At 42.1% G+C, this 20,545-nt stretch overlaps 2 protein-coding genes across 2 annotated transcripts in view; both read left to right on the top strand.

Annotated features, from left to right (window-relative positions):
• Nucleotides 1-205: 205 nt before the first annotated feature.
• Nucleotides 206-14,116, top strand: STRAP (serine/threonine kinase receptor associated protein). Its single transcript, XM_054036127.1, has 10 exons — nt 206-621; nt 2,249-2,384; nt 6,195-6,276; nt 6,520-6,592; nt 7,575-7,671; nt 9,685-9,822; nt 10,966-11,102; nt 11,932-12,081; nt 12,730-12,795; nt 13,187-14,116. Exons 1-10 carry the CDS (start codon nt 510-512, stop codon nt 13,246-13,248), a joined length of 1,053 nt encoding a protein of 350 aa, XP_053892102.1. The 5' UTR covers nt 206-509; the 3' UTR covers nt 13,249-14,116.
• A 2,808-nt stretch (nt 14,117-16,924) lies between these two features.
• DERA (deoxyribose-phosphate aldolase) overlaps nt 16,925-20,545 on the top strand; it is a 98,392-nt gene continuing 94,771 nt past the window's right edge. Inside the window, exon 1 of the mRNA XM_054036141.1 lies at nt 16,925-17,069. Within this exon, the coding sequence (XP_053892116.1) occupies nt 17,039-17,069 (31 nt within the window). The 5' untranslated portion in view covers nt 16,925-17,038. The remainder of the gene's footprint in view (nt 17,070-20,545) is intronic.

The following is a 20,545-nucleotide window of genomic DNA, read 5'->3' on the forward strand; positions in this document are numbered from 1 at the left end:
CGCGAGACGTCCCAGAGCCCCCGGCGGGCTGCGCCTGCACGGAACCGCCCAGGAGCCCGCGGCGCGCGGTGAATAGAGACAGGGATTCCCCGCTCGTCTTCCCCGCCCCCTCTGTGTGACCTCACAGCCTCGCCCCCGCGAGACCCCGCCCCGCAGCTGGCAGGGGGGGAACGGACGGAACCGCCGCTTGCGAGAGCGAGGACACGCGTAATTTCCGCGCGGAGGCAAACAGACACTGAGCTCCATTCTTTCCCCCACCCCTCGGTTAACGTAACTTCCGGTGACACCAACTGCTCCGACTCGTCGTCACTTCCTCCGCCGCCGCTTCCTGTTCCTGCCTAGCCCAGGTCGGCCTAGCTCGTGTTCCCGTCCTGTGCTGTCCCGTGTGTGCGCCCGTCGCGCGCCTCCCTCTCCCCTTTCCCGCCGCCCGCTCGCTCCCCCCTCCCTCGCCACACGCGCCGCGCGTTCCTCCCGCCCTCCGCCTCCCCGGAGCCGCCGCCGCCGCCGCCATGGCGATGAGACAGACCCCGCTGACGTGCTCCGGGCACACGCGGCCCGTGGTGGACTTGGCCTTCAGCGACATCACCCCCTACGGCTACTTCCTCATCAGCGCCTGCAAGGGTGAGCTCGGGGCGTGAGGGGGGCCTAGCGCGCTCCTGCCATGAATGAGCTGGGGGCGGGGGGATGCCTGGCTCGGCTCGGCAGTGCTGCCTCTCTGGGGAGGGGCTGGGGAGAGACGCGAGGGGGAGGGGCTGGTTTCCCCTGTTCTGCTCTCAGGTCTGTGGGCGGCCTCCACCGGGGTACCTGAGCCCCGACGCTGGTGGATGAGACCCCTCCCCCCCCGGTTCTAGTTGCGTTACCCTGCGCTGTGGACGCGGGCGGGCAGGTGACGTGGGAGACACCCAAACACACCTTAAGTCCTAACCCTAGCGTGGGAGACAAAAACCTGCTGATGCCTTGCCCTGTACCCAGGCTGAGTTACCCATCTGGGATAGAGGCAGCCCCAGGGGTCGGTCTGGGGGGAAGATAGTGGGTGGGATTGTGTCCCATTCCACCCACAGTGAGCATGATCTCAGCTTGACATCTCAGATTGCACAGCTGTTCGTTATGTAGTTGTAACTGCTATTTCTTGCATGCTTTGGGCAGCAGTGAAATACCTACCAGTGCTGATATTTGTGGAAACAGCCTTAGGGTGTTAGCAAATTGAAAAGAATATTGACAGTTCGTACTTATTTCAGACTCTGCATACTCAGAGAGTCATTACTCCATTACCTAGCTGAGTTATGTTCAGCTCACGTCGTAACAGTTCTTGTCATAATCTTAAAGGGGTAGAGAATTAAAAATTTTGCTAGTGGATTTTTTTAAATTCTGAAATTAGGCAGCACCACCACCACCTGGTGAAAATAGCAGTTCTACAAGTTGGTGTGAGCGCAGCCCCCTTCAACTCCTGCACTTTCTAGGTGGTAGCTGATTATAAAATGAGATGTTTATCAAATAAATTAACTGGCTCATAATTGGATTTAGAGTGCCAGTATTACAGTACATTAGCAGGTCCGAATTGACTTTTCTTCATGCTCATATCCCTTTCCAGCAGGGCTTTCTTCCAGACCTCATAAAGCTTCCACCCTCCCACCAAATACATGCACACACATTTTATTTCTCTACATATCCCCTTCTATAAAAGACCCTTTTGGACCATTTACTGAGTCTGGGTTGTATTTGTCTGTCTACAATGCCACTTTCTAATTCTGTTTTATTTTTATAACTGTATATGTATCTGAAAAGTAATCTATATATCAGACAATTTAAAAATGAAACTTTTTGTAAGCAGTGTTGGCATCAAAAGCAGGTGCTAATATGTTGAAACTAAAACAAGTACAGCGCTGTTAACAGGGTGACAGAAAACTACTAATTAGTAAATGAACCAGAACACAGACAAACGGTATTATTATTTATATTGCATTAGTGTGTAAAGGCCCCAACCAAAATTGTGGCACCATTTTGGTACCTACACATAGCAAGAGTCAGTCCCTATATGAACAGATAAAAAATTAAAGCGCCATTTCTTATTAAATTGGTAACAAAATATATTGTTTCAAAGGTATGTCACATTTCCATTGACAAAGAGCTCTGGTGTTTTCTTTTTTGTTACACAGTAGTGTAACTGGAACTGTTTCATTAGAACTATGCTTGCTATTAAGTAAAATAAAGCTGTATTATCTGAAAATTAATCTTTGTTTTTGCCTAGATGGTAAACCTATGCTACGCCAGGGTGACACGGGCGACTGGATTGGAACATTTCTAGGTCATAAAGGTGCCGTCTGGGGTGCTACCCTGAATAGAGATGCCACTAAAGCAGCTACAGCAGCTGCAGATTTTACAGCGTAAGTAATGATTAATACTGAAATTTCATTGTGTTGTGATTTCATCTTGTGATACTATATTTTTCTGAATTGTGGTGTTAAAGAAATTACTGTTTTATGAGACTTAAGATGGCTGAGGAGTCCAATCCGTGCTCAACAGGTTTTTCCACATATATGACAGGTAGTTGCTTGGAGAGAGCACAACTGCTGGCTGGGGTACTGTACACTTTCCTTCCTTCTTCGCTGTTCCTCAGCCTCTTGAAGAGAATCACCTTGCTCAAAACAGGCTGAGGCTTGATGTATGATGCAACACCATTGCAGTCTAGTGCCAGCCAACTCTTCTCGATGCAACACCATTGCAGTCTAGTGCCAGCCAACTCTTCTCAATTCATGGGGTCAGTAACTCTCAAGATATGCTTTCAGGGTGTCATTGTAGCATTTACTCTGTGCCTCTGCAAGTTATGTTACCGTGACTAAATTGAGAAAAAAGGACTTGCTTCAGAAGACAAGTATCAGCCTTCCACGCACAGTGGCCAGCCCAGTGAAGTTGATTTTTCATAATATTCAACTCAACACTGGTGGTGGTAGCTGCAGAGAGAACGCTGGCATTTGGTGCAATGATCTTCCCATCTGATATGGAGAATCTTCCTAAGGCAGTGCTGGTGGTATCCCTCCAAATGGCTTTGGTATGTCATCCACGTCTCGTACACATAAAGAAGAGTGGGGATGACTACTGCTTTGTAGACCAGGATCTTAGTTTCCATCTGCAGATCTCTGCCAATAAAGACATGATGAAGCAACTTTCCAAAGGATGCCCTGGCACAACAGATCCTGTGTTCAAACACCACATTGAAATTAGCTGTTTGGGAGAGGTGGCTACCAAGGTAAGGGAAATAGTCAACATGTTCCAGGAGTTCACCACTGATGACAGTTTGTCAGAGAAGGGGGCAACTTGTGCTGGGGCAGGCTGGTGAAGCCACCTTAGTTTTCTCAATGTGGAGGAAAAGTCACAGGTGCCTGAGAAAAGATCTAGAGTGGATTGCAAGTCAGCTTTGGTGTGCATGAGGATAGCACTGTCATCAGCATACTGAAGATCAGTAATAACCGTCCTGCTGACCTTAGTTTTAGAATGAAGACGTTGCAAGTTGAAGAGTTGGCCTTCCATGCGATGCAATAATCCCAGTTCCAGAAGAAAAGCAGTCACAAAGAACAATAAGATCATGGCAAAATAGATGGAAAAAGGATTTGGGGCAGTAACACAGCCCTGCTTAACACCAGTACAGATGATGAATGGGTCTGTCTCCAGCCCAGTAGAGAAGATGGTGGCGGTCATACCATCGTGAAGTAGCCTGAGAATGCAAATGATCTTCAATGGACAACTGAACCTAGATAGCACCTTCCATAATGCTCCATGATTGATGGGATCAGAGGCCTTACTTAGGTCAGTAAATGCCATAAATAATGGCTGGTGGTGCTGTGCTACAAAAATCATGTTGGTGGTGCCCTGAGACGGTCTGAAACCACAGTGGGATTCCAAAAGGGTGTCTTCGGCAAGAGGGAGGAAATGGTTCAAAAGGATGCAAGCAAGGGTCTTCCCGGCAGTGGAGATGAGGTCAATGCCTCGGTAATTCCTGCACATTGACTTGTCTCCTTTCTTAAAATGGTCATAATATTAGCGTTCTTTAGGTCGGGTGGAATTTCCTCATTAACTCAAATTCTAACAACAAGTTGATGAAGTTTTTACATGAGTGCTATTCCACCAGTTTTGAAGACCTTCACAGGGACACTATTTGGGCATGGTGCCTTGTTGTGTCTAGTCTGAATAACGGCACCCCAGTCTTGCTCAGAAGATGGGGTGGGAGGGTCTGCAAGTGGTTCTGTTACTGGATGCTAAGGAATGGACTTGATGGTGGGAGCTGAGACTTCAGATTTGCGGTTCAATAGTTTCAAAGTGCTCCTTCCAACATTGCTTATGGGCTGCATTGTCCTTAAGGAAGGTGGAGCTGTCCTGAGACTTGCTTGAAAAAAGCTTCTCATATCATGTTGATCAGCAAAACTACGGATCTTGCTGACATTTGCCTGTTGCCACTGATTCTTGATGTCTCACAGCCTCCTTTGAACTACAGCTTTAAGCCTATATTAAGTCTCTCATTTTTGCAGGTTCATTTTGCCAAGTGTAAAATGGCTTTCTCTACACCTTTCTTCTTATGAATAAGTGCTAAGATTTCCTTATTCTCATTAAACTAATTTTGATGGCGGCGAGTGGAGTATGCAATCTCTTCAGCATCTTGTGAATAATGGTCTTGAACTCCTCCCAGTGTGTTTGGATGTCATTGATGTTGTCGGGTAGGTCAGAGAGCCTCTCATGAGGTTACGGTGGATGAGAAGCTGGATATGAGTCAACATTCGCCATTCATGGTGAGCAGAAGGAATCCTGAAAAGGACTGCTCAGTAGTGGCCGCAGCTGTCGAATTGTGCTTCTGTCTCACAAGTCCAAGCGCAAGATGACCAACACACGGCCGCCGCTTGCATGCAGATTAGTGCCTAGGGACTCCCAGAGATCACTGCTCGTCCACACCACTACTCATCCATTGCCGCGGGAATTTGTTAGTGGGAGATGTTAACACCTTTGACAGAGGCATATGTGTGAAATCTTTTAACGTGAGCCAGTGCACAAGTGGCAGCCTCACAAAACTTGACAGGAAGGAGCCCTGGAGTCGGTGGCAGGGAAGTTTGAGACAACCGGAGGTGTCAGTCCTGCTGCAGCCCTTACCTACCTTCACAGCTGCAGAGAACTGACAGGTCTTTGAAATACACCTGTTCTGCACGCTTTGTCTGGAACCTCCCCTCAGAACTGTTCACCAAGGGTGGCCCTACCAGGAGTACACAACTCCAGATGACGTAGTTCTGAGGGTCATTGGGACACACAAGCCTCTCCACCACAACAGGATAACGATCCAAGGAGAGGAATGGTAGTTAATACTGTCAAGTTGGATAACTGCCCTATTTTATGGATGAACAGCCTGATTAATAACATATAGTGGCCTACGCAGACAATTCAGGTATCCTTCATAATTCTTAATTGCAACATAATTATGTGGGATACCAGAATTAATGATTTTGTTCCATCACTGCTAATTCCCTACTTTTAACACCCTGTTTTTCCATTGCTCAGGGGTCAGGTAGTAATCCATACAACTTTCCCACCAAGATTTTGCATAGAAGCATGTAACTCAAAGTACTTGCTGTTAAGTGAAATTGATGAATATTGGATATTCTTGAGCCTCAGTCTTACAAAGACTTAAGCACAAGCTTAACTTTATGCACTGTGAGCAGTCACCTTGATGTCACTGGGGATAGTCGCAGTGTGGAAAGTTAAGTATGTGTGCAAGTCTGTGTGAAAATGTGAATTCCACTCATGAGCACTTAGTCTATGTAGATCTAAGTAGGAATTCTGTACCAATCTACCTCTAAAGCTACAAGTGCTGTTAATCCTGAACCGCTCCAGAGAGAAGAGAGGTAGGAGCAATGGGCTGGTAGTACAAAAGAATTAAGGAAATGGCTTTTAGGGGGGGGGGGGGGAGTATTCTCACAAACTAATCATTTCCAGTATTGGGTTTTAACTGTTTGAGAAACTCACCTTTATCCAGAATGGTGATCCCTAGTGTTCAGTAATGATCAGAACATAGTAATTATGTATAAAAAGGTCTACTGTGTTAGAAATAATGGTAATTATCTGGGAATTGTCCCTGTAACCAGAACAGCCAAATTAGCTTGTAATAAAGTCAGTACTGGCTAATGAAACCACACTTGTACTTTCTATTCTTTCAGTAAAGTATGGGATGCTGTTTCAGGGGATGAACTGATCACACTGGCTCACAAGCATATTGTCAAAAGTGTGGATTTTACTGAGGTATGAAAAATCTTTGTCTTATTTGTCAGGGAATCAAACAATTGAATGTAACTGCTGCCCTTGTTTTCATGTGCTTTATGCTTTGTCAGGGAGAGGTTCAGGTGAACTTTTCATTTCTGAGGGATGAACTAAATGTAATAGGTGTTTTAGCGGGTTACTAGAAAAGTGCTATTGTAATATTCATAGTAACATTTTAGTTTTTTAATAAAAAAGCTGACTCGCCATGACTTCTAACTATTTCAGGACAGCAATTACCTGTTGACAGGTGGACAAGATAAATTGTTGCGTATTTATGACTTGAGCAAGCCAGAAGCAGGTTAGTCCGTTTTTCTTATCCTACTGACGCATTCATTTTGTAGAGTTGCACACAATTCAGTTGACTGTTCCTTTGAAAATATTCAAATCTGTTCTATTTCATGAATGATACTTAAGAGATCAAGATTTGAAATTCTGTTCTTAATAGTTGGTGGTGTTAGGATTTGAGATCTAAATTACTGTTGTAGGATGTGCTGAAAATCTCTAGCATCCTTCAGGTTGCATTACCTCTTATTTATTTTACTGTCAACACTAGCTTGATTGCACATTTTTAAAATAGAAAACTTCAAATAATTTCAACTGTTTAATGTCTCATCAGTATGAAGCATGGGTTCATGCACACAAGGTACCTGCCTCTCAGTGTTTGCCGGGCTCCGTGTGCTCACGTCTTGCATTTACTGCAGGGACATGTAAACTTGTTTAATACCAGCTACTTTGTAATGTTCCCAGTATTTCTAGACTAGGGGCTCATCTACACAATAAAGTTGCGCTGGTTTAATTTAAATGGATTTTTAAACAGTTAGTTTGAGCCTGTGCAAAATCCTGTGTGGACACTCATTTTGGTTTGAGTGTCTCATTTCAGTTTAGTTTATACCTGTTCCTAATTTACTTGTTCTCAACTGAGACTTAACTGAAGTAAGAGAGTTAGCATTAATTTAACTTCATTAGTTTAAATTCATACATGAAGTTAAATTGGTGCAGCTTTCGTGTGTAGACAAGCACTAAGAAGCAGGTATCAATTTGGCCTGTGTCACTCACTCCTGGAATTACTTCAGGTAAAAAATAAAATACAACTTTATCCACTTGACAGCATTGTCATCCTGATACCATTTACTGATTTATGACAACTGGTAATTATTTATAGTGACTTATAAACAAGGTGAAATGGTTTGTTCATTGATTTTAAGTGGTAAGTTTTTTTTTTTTTTTTTTTTAAATCTCCCTGTTATTTCATATACTAAGATGTTTGCTTTAATCTTAAGAACCTCAGGTGGTCAGTGGACATACTTCGGGTATTAAAAAGGCTTTATGGAGCAGTGATGACAAACAGATCCTTTCAGCTGATGATAAAACTGTCCGGTAAGAAACGCTAACTTTCCATTTTTTTTAAATGCTGTTATCTCTCCATATAATTGTATGTGTGTACAGTTGGCTTTTGGGTTTATAATACCAAAAACATAGTTATATTTAGAACTCAGATACAGAAATAAATGAAACATAAGTATATAAACTTCAATAGTCAGTGTCTGATTTGTGGTATGTGTGATTCCTAATTATTATATACCAGGTAGGGTGGTCTTATATTGACCTTTCTTAATGTCCTAATCTATGAGGGTATATAGCTGAGATAAGAATTGTTAATCATGTGATCTTATCAAATATGCTTTCTGTCACTAAGCCCCCATATACCAGTTGATTAATTTCATATTGTTAAGTCACTGCCCTCTGCCTTTTTCATGGCAAACCCCCCGAGAGGATGAATTCATAACTGGGATGAGTCCTGTCATTGAGGCATTGGGAGGGAACTCTTATTGCCTGTGAAGAGATAGTGGCAAACAAATGACTTGACCTTTAGTAACATGTCCATCATAGTCCAGCTTGAAAAATGTACCAGGCATTCACTAGTCAGAGGCTGGTATAAAAGATGGGGAAGTGTTCTGCTGTCGGGAGGCAGTGCTCTGGTGACCAGCTCAGTCCTCTTCCCCACCTTGCCCCACTAGTGAGAGAGGGGAGGGCGCTGGGATTCTTACAAGTGTCCTACCCCATTCACTGTATCTTTGGCTCAAGTCTGACTAGTAGGAGTCTGATAAACTTGAAGCCCCCACAGCCTCTCTGACTGGAGAGGACGAGCATTCTTTTTGTTTTTTTTTCCCATAGCCTAGAACCTCCTGAGCAAGCTTGGCGGAATCTATACTACTACTGCTGCTGTGACCAGGGTGTTATCTCCTCTCCCCATACCCTAGACTTCTGTCTGATGTGATGTTGAGCGCAGAGTAGTAGAGGTCTGTGGAATGGGGTGGGGTTAACTCTGCCATTCAGTCCCTCCGCCTGCCAAACCCAGGGTTGTGAGTTCAATCCTTGAGGGGGGGCCACTTAGGGATCTGGGGCAAAATCAGTACTTGGTCCTGCTAGTGAAGGCAGGGGGCTGGACTCGATGACCTTTCAAGGTCCCTTCCAGTTCTAGGAGATAGGATATCTCCATTAATTAAAATTAATTAATTAATCTCCATCAGTAACTGACGGGTTCACAGTTGTTCACAGGGTTTGAAATACACCTCTACCTCGATATAACGCTGTCCTTGGGAGCCAAAAAAATCTTACTGCGTTATAGGTGAAACCGCATTATATTGAACTTGCTTTGATCCACCGGAGTGCGCAGCCCTGCCCCATTTCCCCCCCCCCCCCCCCCCCCCCCGCACTGCTTTACTGCATTCTATCCGAATTCGTGTTATATCAGGTCATGTTATATCGAGGTAGAGGTGTAATAGTAATTAAAACTGGAAATATCCTGAATAGTTATCCTGAAGCTTAGCAGAGGCCCTAAAGCTGACAGTTTGCAGTCATAGGAAGACAGAATTGCATATGGTGTTTTATATTTAGACTGTTAGTACAACTACATTTTGCTGTAAATGAAACCTGAGATACTATATATGTATTAGCATTAGTCCCTCCTGCATCTGCACCAGAAAAAGCTTCCTGCTTACCAGCCAGGGTTTTGAAGTCTTGATCATAAGTGTTATCACTAGGAAGCTGGATTGCTCAGGGCATGGGTGATTGTGTACAGAGCTCATCATCCCTGGGTGACTGACTGTTAAACTGGTCTGGTGTTTCAGTGTAAGTATCACTTAGTGTTGCTGTAGCAGAACCGTTGCTGTGTTCTGCTCCAGAGATAGCTGTATTTTAAGAGCATGTTGTGGCTAGTGATTTAGTGATTAAGATCAGCATACCGTTAACAATCTAGAATGACTAGAACCAATTTTGGAGTTTTTGTTTAGGTAGCATTTGTAAACCAAAGCCTCACATTGATGGGAGTGAAAGTAATGTGGTTTACTCAAGTAATTTTAAGTGTCTTTTTTTTTTTTTCCACAACAGCCTCTGGGACCGGAATACCATGACTGAAGTAAAAGCAATAAATGTTGCAATGTCTGTGAGCAGCATGGAGTATGTTCCCGAGGGGGAGATACTGGTGATAACCTATGGGAGGACTATTGCTTTTCATAGTGCAGAGACGTAAGTTTCAAACTTGAAATCTTCAGAAGTATAAAGAGGAGTAGAGGGCATATGGGAGAGGTGACACTGAGCCAGTATGGTTGTGGGAAAAGGATCTTGATCTGCCACACTAATGAAACTAAAATTTCTCTTTCCATCCCTTTCTTGTTTCCCCCAAAATAAAGGGGCATAGACCCTCATATTTAGTTTAACTATAACAATCTAGCTGAAATAGTACTTGAAAATCATTAGCAGCTAACAGTTGTTTGCAGGTCTCTATCCAGTTCTTATTGCACAAAGGATGTATCACTAAACCACCTCAGTTTGTAGTGATTAGCATCTTTGTTTGGAATGGTGGTAGAGAGGCAAAGATCTGACTGAGGTTGGGGACTGAACTACTCAATCAGCCCTAGAATCAAACTTACTAGCAGACACATCTAAACTAATGGACATATAAATTTGCCACAGCTATACATGGGTATAGTGCTTATAATAAATGCTCTTGCTGAGAATTATTATTTGTATTGGCTTCTCTATATAATATCTCAATCAGGATTAGGGCCCAGTTGTGGACAAACTCCCTGCAGAGCTTACAGTCTAAGAAGCCTTTTTGTTAAAGGACAACTTTTCAACAAATTACTCCATTAACTCACTGTTAAGACTCTTGTACTAGCGAATAAGTAACAAGGTACCAGTGTCCAAGAGTATACAATATAAAATTAGACAAAACAATTTGAAGACAAGGAAAAAGAAGAGATTAAGGAAAGAACAAGGGCGGCAGACAAGAATATTATGACTTTGTTTGGCTATGCATGTATCATCAGGCAGCAAATGTTTTTGCATGTATAATTTATACAAAACTAATTTTGGTTTAATATGATTTACTTAAAGTAAAAATCTGAGGTTGTAGTGCAACACAAGTAGCCCATGCAAGAGAACTGTTACATGCGTACAATAAGTGAGGCATTGGTCACAAAACGTTAAGGTGTAATAGCTTGTCTTTAGCTTAGTGAAATGCAAATTTACCATCTTAAGATTTATACTGAAAACAGTATTTTTAAGAAAGCTGTGATTTGTAGGAACAGCATCACATTTTCCTAGACTGACAGGCTTAAAGTGCTGTTTTTAAAAACATATATAGCATTAACAAAACTTTTTCCCTAGTCTGGAGCAGATTAAATCGTTTGACGCTCCTGCTACAGTCAACTCTGCATCCCTTCACCCTGAGAAAGAATTTCTTGTTGCAGGTGGTGAAGACTTTAAACTTTATAAATATGACTATAATACAGGAGAAGAGCTAGGTAAGTTTTCCAGTTTTCATGTGGTAAAGATTGTAATTTTATTTCACAATATCTTGTGATAACTTGTACTCAGATTAAATTTGAAAGTTTATTTGGCTCTCTCATTATTTCAGAACACATGTGTTACACATTTAAAGGCATGCTGTTAACTTTAACTAGTCTAAGCAGCCTGGAATAAGCAGGTATCCACTCCAATAGAAATCCATGAGTCAGATTCAGTGTTGAGGTAAATGGTAGTGTAAATTGCATATCGTGTGTAAAGTTGTGTGGCATTCACTGGTTGCGCAAAAAAAAAGTTACTTAAACATTTTGTTTGTTTGTATGGACAATGCACATGTTTGTTTCTCCACATTCTTTATCTGTTTTTTTGCCAGCCAAATGAATTTAGCAATATTCTTGTTTTTGAAGCACACGAGAATCTTGCCAATTCAAATCCCATACTAGTTTAGAATAATGGATATAGTTGGGAGGATAGATGGAAGAGCCTGATGTGCACTCGTGATACCTGTGTCTTATTTGTTGGCATGCTTGCTTTATACAAGAAGGGAAATGGTTATTTCCCTGGAATAGACTATTAACTTGTCAGTTTTTAATTCAATAGCACATTTTGATGGACACCAAAATTCAAGTTTGCCGGGGTGCAACTGTAGCTCGTACTCCTTGGTCTGAGAAGATACACGTGCAACCTTTTGAGAAACTGCTGTATTTTAAAAAATAAAACAAAACAACAACTTCCTTCCCTTCCCCTCTTCACCAGTAATTCATTAGTTCTATTTATTTGTTGCCTAAGATTTGAAATTTAACACTGTGCCAACACTGTTTCTTATAGAATCTTACAAAGGACACTTTGGTCCCATTCACTGTGTGAGATTTAGCCCAGATGGAGAGTTGTATGCTAGTGGCTCTGAGGATGGAACGTTAAGACTGTGGCAGACGACAGTAGGGAAAACATACGGTCTTTGGAAATGTGTAGTTCCTGGTAAGAACTTTGTTTGTATTTTTGTAAAACTCAGTTGCATCCGAACTTGTCAAAATCTTGTAGAACTAGTTGCCGGTTAAAAGTCAGACCTGCCAGAGTAACTTCTTTCCTTTAACAATCTCTGTATCAGACCTATTCAATTTAATTACATAAATACTTGCTGTTTCTTTTTTGCAGCTACAAAATTAACCTTTAAAACCAATAAGCTAATTTAATAGACACTTGGTGAATATTCTAAGCAAAATAGTCTCATATAGAGTTTTTTTCCTTTGGTGTTATAAAAATGTAAAATAAAACTCAAACAACACATGAAACACTGTTTTTTTTTCAGTAATTTAAGCAAGGGCAAGACAGTAGAAACAAGTGTGTATAAGTAGAGAAGCAAAGAGTGGTATTGTAAAATGGAGGGAATTTTAAAAAATAAATTTGTTAAAACCAGCAATAAAATGCTTAGCCCCATGCAGAACAGCTCTCCAGTAATGGGAAGTGTTTGCCAACCCTCCCGCTCCTCTCACCACTAGACAAAGTTTTAAAATAAACTTTTTTTTTTCTCACTTAAAAATAACTGGGGATATTCTATTGGAGTCTGAGGTGAATGGGGATTAGGATTAGCAAAATTATAATAAATGTTTTGTTTTTTTTCCACAGAAGAGGAGGGTGGAGAGCTGGCAAAAGCAAGGGTCAGCCTTCCAGGAACGGCAGAAGAGGAGCTAGGTAATGTATTGATAACTATCTACTTCAAATACACCTAACAGTGTCAAAACTAATCCACAGGGATTAATCTGCATAACATTCCCTTTTGTGTTTGTGGATACGGTGTCAACTCTTTACTGATGCTTTTCAAAATTTACAAGATCCCTAAAACTAGTTTCCTGAGAATATGTGGAAATAGCCAAACATTTAAAAAAAAATCAAGAAGCTAATGAGAAAATTATAGACCAGTGAGTAGAACTATGTATAATCTTGTAAACTGTTTTAAAGGGATATGGTGAAACATTTGTGAAAAGTTTAATTTTAAAGATGGTTTCAGGTCCTGCTATGGTGGTTATTTTATTTTCTGTATCTAAGGTGAAGTTTGAAAATAATTTTCCTATTTTAACCACAGAAGACCTTACCTCTGAAAATTCAGATTCCATCTACAGCTCAACTCCTGAAGTTAAGGCTTGACCATCACAGCTGTTATGCAACAAATGGACATAGAGACTAAATCAAGCAAACGGTGATAAGCAGCAGCCTTCCAGAGTGCGCTCTCTACATAAGGCAAAGATGGGCAGTAATTGATGAGAATGTGTTGGAACTGGCTAGGTGGTATCTATAAGAGAACTGAGTATCGAAAAAGACAAGTAGTAGAATTTTGCTATATTTTAGCGCACCTGCCTACTGTCTTTTTGAATGAAGTGTGCAAGCCAAGATCCAGTCTCTCCAATTTCAATTAAACTTACTGTAGTGTGTTTTCTTTATTATGGAGGAAAAAATGTAATGGCTTTTACCAGTATTTTTTCTGAAAGCTGAAAGATGTGGCTTTAGTTGTAAAGAAGGGATTATGTGCTCAAGTATTTGGTTCGGTTTTTCTGTTTCATTGTACACCGCTTCTGAACATCTGACTGTTTTCAGTTGTCTAAATAAAATGCCTTGACAACAGACTCATATTTTATTATTGTTAACATTGGGTTCATATTCATTTTTTTTTTTTTTTTTTTTTTTTTTAAGTATTCTGCAAAGAGAAAAAGTCTTTTTTCATATTTAAAGTCTCTGGAATAGTGGGTGACAGGTACCCTGCTTCACAAGTGTTGTATCTTTTATTCTTTAAACTTAGTTAAAATCTCTAAAAGATCAATTTTTGAAACACCTGAAGTATATGCTGCAAAAATATTTTGGTTGTACATCAGAATTGTTTCAGAAGCTGAACATATTCCTTTACAGTGGATTTGTACAGAGCATGCTTTTAGTCATCAGAACTGGCTTACAAAATAGATTTCTCTTTTCCTTCAGTATAAACCATATTTTTCTTCATTAAAGCCATGTTATTACCATACTTAAATTTGTAATGTCACTTATTTAATATTGTATAACTTTTCATTTGTGTAGTGCATGTGTGCAGCAGCCTGATAGCCACAACTTTCTTCCTTTCTGAGAGGTAATAAAGGCATTATTTATCAAATAATGTGGCTTCAAAAGAAATAGCTTTTGACAAAACAGTCTTCTTGCTGTTATAATCTGCCAAATAAATTCTAAGTGAACCAAAACATGAATTTCATGGTATGGGGATGAGGATTTTAAAATGTTTTCTGTACTTCTGGTGTTCAGACTTGCAGCCCTTAGAATACCAGAATGGCTCCTTGAAAAGAAATATTGATATTGTAGCTTTATCATACTTGTTAAGATTGAAAGGAAATTTAAAAAGCGACCTCTGTGAGTGCAGTTAAGCGTTCAAGTGGATTTATAAAAGTTAAAATAAGTCAAACATAGTATGATTCCTTGTTTTCTTTCCATATTTTAAAGTAGTAGTAACTGTCAAATGTAATTTATAGTAAAACTGTCTGACACTACTTTAAAATAGACTTTACAAAAGTAATACTTCATTGCAGTGGAGGACTGGAAATAGACAATGCCAAGATTTTAAATGAATAGTCTAAAATTAGACTCCTAAATCCATATTTAAGCACCTTCCTAATTTTCAGAACAGTTGAGCATCCATTAGTTCCTTGGAAGCTACTTAGGTGTTCACCTTTTTTCAAAAATCAGGCAACTGCCTGGTGGCTTCCTCTAGCATCAATTGGAGCTATTGTGTTCTCAACATTTCTGAAAAAATCAGGTACCATTCCAGTTAGTTGGAATTTAGCTTTTCAAACTATCACATCTTGAAGTTTGTGTTGAAAAGTACATAGTTGCTTTTTAATCTAATTTTTAAATTGGTCTTTACCTAATAGCTTAAAATACTATCCAAATTCTATATGATGTATCAAAATCTTGTAGCCCTGACCCCTGCTCTCTTGCAGTGGCCTATCGAAGTGAGATTTTGCAGTTTCTAGTGCTGGAACGAAGGATGGGGGCCAAAACAGCCAACATAAATAAGCCAATATCTTCAGTCCCAGACACAACCCTAGGAACCTCCCTCTTGCAGTGTTCAGTTATGCTCACTGGATGCTGCAAGCTTTTATGAGTTTGTCAATTTAACAAAGAAATTAATATGTACTAGGTTTTTTATCCCAAGGGAGGTCTCTGACACGCTTTCAACCAAATGTACTGCTTTAGGTAGAATAAACAGACTTATTAACTATGGAAGATATGTTTTGACTTGTAGTCATTTAAAATCTAAGTCAGATTTGGTCAAATGAAATAAAAGCAAAATGCATTCTAAGCTTCTCTTAACACTTTCAGTGTCCTTACAAACTTATATGCTTCTCATCATGGGCTGGCTGATTGTCCTTTAGCCAGGCTCTCCCCTTTGATCAGCACATCAGTCGCTTGGTGTGGTGGCTGTAGATGTAGGTGGAAGAGAGAGAGCGAGCCTGGCAAATGTCTCTTCCTTTTATCATGTTCTTTCTTCCCTCTTGGCTTTGCTCCCTGTCCCCCCCTTCAGAGTCAGGTGAGCATTACCTCATCGCACTCCCAAACTGGCCAAAGGAAGGGGGGGTGACTTACTGGAGAGTCCAACAGATCCTTTGTTGCTGCCAAGGCCAGCGTCCTTTGTTCATGTGAGACTGGGTTTGTCCCCTACCTGCCCTGATGAGGTGTGAACTATCTGCTCTTGGAGAGTTTTTGCTTGGGCTTATTTTAAGGCTTATAACTATGTACATGAAATTATAACCTATACTATAACATTACTGTGACAACAATGCTCAGTGCATCATGAGCCTTCCGGAGACACCAGACGTGACAAACTGCATTGGATACCACCCAGTTATTTTACAAGGATGAACATGGGGGTGCTGGGTGTTCCCCTGTGGTACAAAGCACCACATACACAAACTGAACATAGATTTTATCAGAAAGGGAAACAATTAGCTGTGATTTATTATGAGGAAGAGAAAGTATGTTGCTGAAGCTAGATTTTTTTGCCGGTTGTTTATACTGAAGACTAAAGTCTGGAGAATTCCAGGAGCTGGGTTAGCTGTGAGTGATGGCTTATTTTTCTTTTATTCAAGGCTGTAAATAAAAAATATTTCATAGCTGTGAAAAGAAAGGCCACACACTATTTTTATGTAAAAATTTTTTGTTATAGCTCTAGTGGTTTAACTAAAACTACCCAAGCCCTATACAGTACCTTTTTTTCCAAAAGAAGTGTAGGATGGTGTTGCCCTTACCAAAACACTTGAACCACTTTAAACGGGCACCAGCCAGCATTCCCTACCAGCTGATAACAATTCATGGTTTCAGAGTAGCAGCTTGTGTTAGTCTGTAGCTGCAAAAAGAACAGGAGTACTTGTGGCCCCTTAGAGATTAACAAATTCGTTGAGGGAGCTGGTCAGCATCCCCTGGATGGAGAGTGCGAGGTATAATTGTGCCGGGGCAGTGGCTTATGTCCCCAGAGGCATATACAGCAAAGTATGATTGTACACGTGGGGAAGATGCAGTGGTTGCCTTCAATGCCGACAGCAACGCACAAGTCCATAGTGGAGGAGGGGAAGGAGCTAATGACGGGCTGTCCCTGTCTGCAGACAGCAATGTAAGGGGGTGGGTTATTACTGGGGAGCGCGAGTTCCCCAGACTCCTCCCCCCCAGCAGAAGGGCCTGATTTGAGTTTGGGGGGAGCTAGCGCACCAAGCCCCTCCCAGCCTGGGTGGGGGAACGAATGAACAGCCTAGCCCGGGATCCGTGTTTCCTGCCCGCCGCGTGAGGGGAGGAAGCGAAGGGCTCAGCAGGGGCGTACCCAGGAAGTACCGCACTCAACCCTGCTGCTTTGGCCCGAGGGCAGCGCGGGGCGTGAGCGGGGGGCCTGCTGCTGGTGCTGATCATGTCGGCTAGAAACCCGGGCACGGAGCTGGGTAAGGGACAGCAGCTGATCTTCCCCACTGAGCAGCCTGCACGTGTAATGGAGGGGTGGGGGGCGTGCAGCAGACGCACGGAGAGAGTCAAGACATTGTCCAGCGTTCAGGTGTCTAGGGGACAGCAGTGACTCCTCCCCAGTGGAGGTGAAGCTGTCAACAGCCCACTGGGGCGCTAAGGATCTTACCCACCCCAAACCCTGCCTGAGCCTTCAGGGAAGGGATGTGTGTGCAGAAGTAATGGGACTCCCAAGTTTTGTTGTTGCTGGTAGATCTGTGCCTCCTGGACAGCAGAGAGGTTAGCATGGGCTAGCTGTGACCCAACAACATGACATATGGACCCCTCCAGAACAGTTAGTATCAAGGTGGGAACATGTCAATTTCCACAAAACTTTCATCAGGAAGGACAGAGAAAGAGAGGCTCTCTCTAGTTGAGTGGCTAGGGTACTTGGCTGGGGTATGTCTTACACACTCCCAGTTTCACTTCTGTGAAACCGTTTGAAAGTTTTTCTTTTTGTTCCAAAGCTCGAAAGTTGTGCTATGGAATTGTCATCTTGGGGGTGTCTCTATCTGTTTGAACTATTACTTGCTAACTTTTTATATGATGAATTATCCTGCTGGTGCACTGTCTGAGAGGAGATCTCAGTTTTAAAGGAGTTTTTGTATTATGTAAAATTGTTGAGTAGCTTTTATGAGCATATTTCAGCCTATGGCATCATTCAAGGTTTTGATGATTAAATATTTGGAATTTGCTCTTTGAACTTAGTGATTAGTCATCTGTGCCACACGGTATTTTTCTGTTTTCACAATGGTTGACCTTACTTTTATGAACTGCTTTCTTCTGAAACGGATTATTTTCTTGGTTAAACAAATGTGGGGTCTTGGCTCACAATTTGCTGTCCATAAACATTTGTGAGAACAAAAGTCCAAGGGTGCAACTGCTCACAAAGCAGTATGAAGAGGCTGATTCCAATCCTGGTTTATAATCCCGGGATGTGTTTATAAAACAGATTTTCACACTATTTCAGTAGTGAACACCCCAAAAGTCAAATATCCTGAGTCAGGGCCCCCAACATCATGAGATTGGCTTAAAAAATCATAAGCCATAAAAATATGGGTTATTCTTATTTTCCTTGTTCTTTAGCCTTTAGGCTAATCGTGGGTCACATTGTCAAGCTTTTCTCCATAACCATGAGGACTGGAAATATATTTTGTTGTAAAATGAATGCTATGATTCGCTTGTAATCATCTATCACCAGAACCCGAGGCTTTAAGTAATACCCCAGTAGGGCAAGATTTAGAAAAACATTTCAGGAGTTGTCACCACTGCTGTTCCAAGCAGCTTTAGACAAATGCAGACAGTGCCACAAGAACAAGGTAGGACTCCCTGCCCTGATTGTTTTGTGACTCTAGGGTTCTGACTGAATCAATGTTTTCTCTGTCCCTTTCACCAACCTTATTGGGTGGTGAGAGAATGGGATGTTTTTCTACTCATTGCATCCTCGTGTGAATCAAGGGATTCACCTTTCTCTGTACATTCCTTTTTCTTTCCTGGAGTGAAAGCGATTATTTTCCCCGCCTGGACTGATTCTGAGTTTCCCACAAGATTACTGGTTAAAAAAAAAAAAATGTGTTGCCCTCCATTACATTATCTTTAACCAAAAGGACATCTTTTATTTCCATCTCTTTGAAATGTTGCATTTCCTACAAGCAAGCTGCTGAATTACAGTGATCTAGTGCAGTGGCTCTCAACCTTTCCAGACTACTGTACCCCTTTCAGGAGTCTGATTTGTCTTGCGTACCCACAAGTTGCACCTCACTTGTAAGCAAGTAGTTTTTAAAGTCAGACCTAAACATATAAAAGTGTCACAGCACACTATTACTGAAAAATTGCTTGCTTTCTCATTTTTACCACATAATTATAAAATAAATCAGTTGGAATATAAACTTTTGTACTTACTCTTCAGTGCGTAGTATATAAAGCAGTATAAAAAAGTCATTGTATGAAATTTTAGTTTGTACTGAATTTGCTAGTGCATTTTATGTAGCCTATTGCAAAACTAGGCAAATATCTAGATGAGTTGATGTACCCTCTGGCAGGGCCGGCAAGTTATATGGGCCCATGGTGCCCGTGCTCCAGGAATATTCAGGGGCATGGCTTCACCAATGTTTGGGGCGAAGTCTCTCCCCCATCCCTGCCTGCCACCCCCACGCGCCTCCTCTGGAACGTCTCCTGGCCCTGCCTGCTGTCCCCAGGCAATTTAAAAGGGCCCGGGGGCCCCTGGCCACCACCACTGGCAGCACAGTGAGGCTGAGGCGGCTTCCTGCCCACTCTCGCTCCGCACCACTCCCGGAAGCAGCCGGCACATCCCTGCGGCCCTGGGAGGGGGGGGTTGTCTCCGCGTGCTGCCCTTGCCCCAAGCGTCGACTCCACATCTCCCATTGGCAGGGAAATGAGGCCAAAGGCAGCTGCAGGGGCAGTGCCTGCGGGCAGTGGCACGCAGAGGTCCCCCCGGCCCCCCTGCCTAGGAGCTGCTGCCAGAGGTCACTTTTGGGAGCTGCCTGAGGTAACCACAGCACCCCTCACCCTCTCTCGCACCCCAATCCCATGCCCTAGCCCAGAGCCCGCACCCAAACTCCCTCCCAGAGCCTTAGGCGTGGTGGGGGGCAGGACTTGGACCCATTCTGGGCACCACCAAAAATTATACAAACCTGCTGCCTCTGCCCCCTGGAAGATCTCTGTGTACTCACAGGAGTACGTGTATCCCTGGTTGAGAACCACTGATCTAGTGTATGATCTGGGGTAACTTGAAGTGACAGGAGAATGACTCTTAAGTGTCTCTATCTGAAAGGCATCTTTTTGCTGGCATGTGTATGATAATATTCAGTGTTTGACTCACACCATCATACTGGAGAATATGTGCAAACCTTATTCATGCAGATTACATGTGGTTTTTTTTTTTTTTTTTTTTAAACACTTACTTTAATATTCACATCTTAGGTGATCACTATATATGTGGTTCACTGTGAAGTGTTTATGTAGAATCCTATAATATTACCAGGCAAAGCAGATTGTATCCCTCTTAGTAAATTGTCCTCAAATAGATCCACATACATAATGGAGGTAGTATTGTCTGGTGGATAGGTTATGGGACTAACTCAGGGGCACCTGGTTTTTATTTCTGGCTGAGTTCATGAGTTGCTGCATGACCTTGGCCAAGTCACTTAACCGTTCTATACCTTGGTTTCTACCTTCTACAACAAAACTCCAAAATAATGATTTGTAAAGTACTTTGAAATCTACAACAGAAAAGTACTACATACATTTATTATTACTACTCATTCTCTGTAATTCACATTCAAGTATGTTCAAAACACTTCTATAGCAAGTATTCCCTTCTGAAATTAATTGTTTTCCCCTCTCCAAAACAGCTCTCCTCCTTGACTTATTTTGAGTGCAAGATTATAGTATGGAA

Source organism: Malaclemys terrapin, chromosome 1 (assembly GCF_027887155.1).
Source record: "Malaclemys terrapin pileata isolate rMalTer1 chromosome 1, rMalTer1.hap1, whole genome shotgun sequence".
Lineage (NCBI taxonomy): Eukaryota > Metazoa > Chordata > Testudines > Emydidae > Malaclemys > Malaclemys terrapin.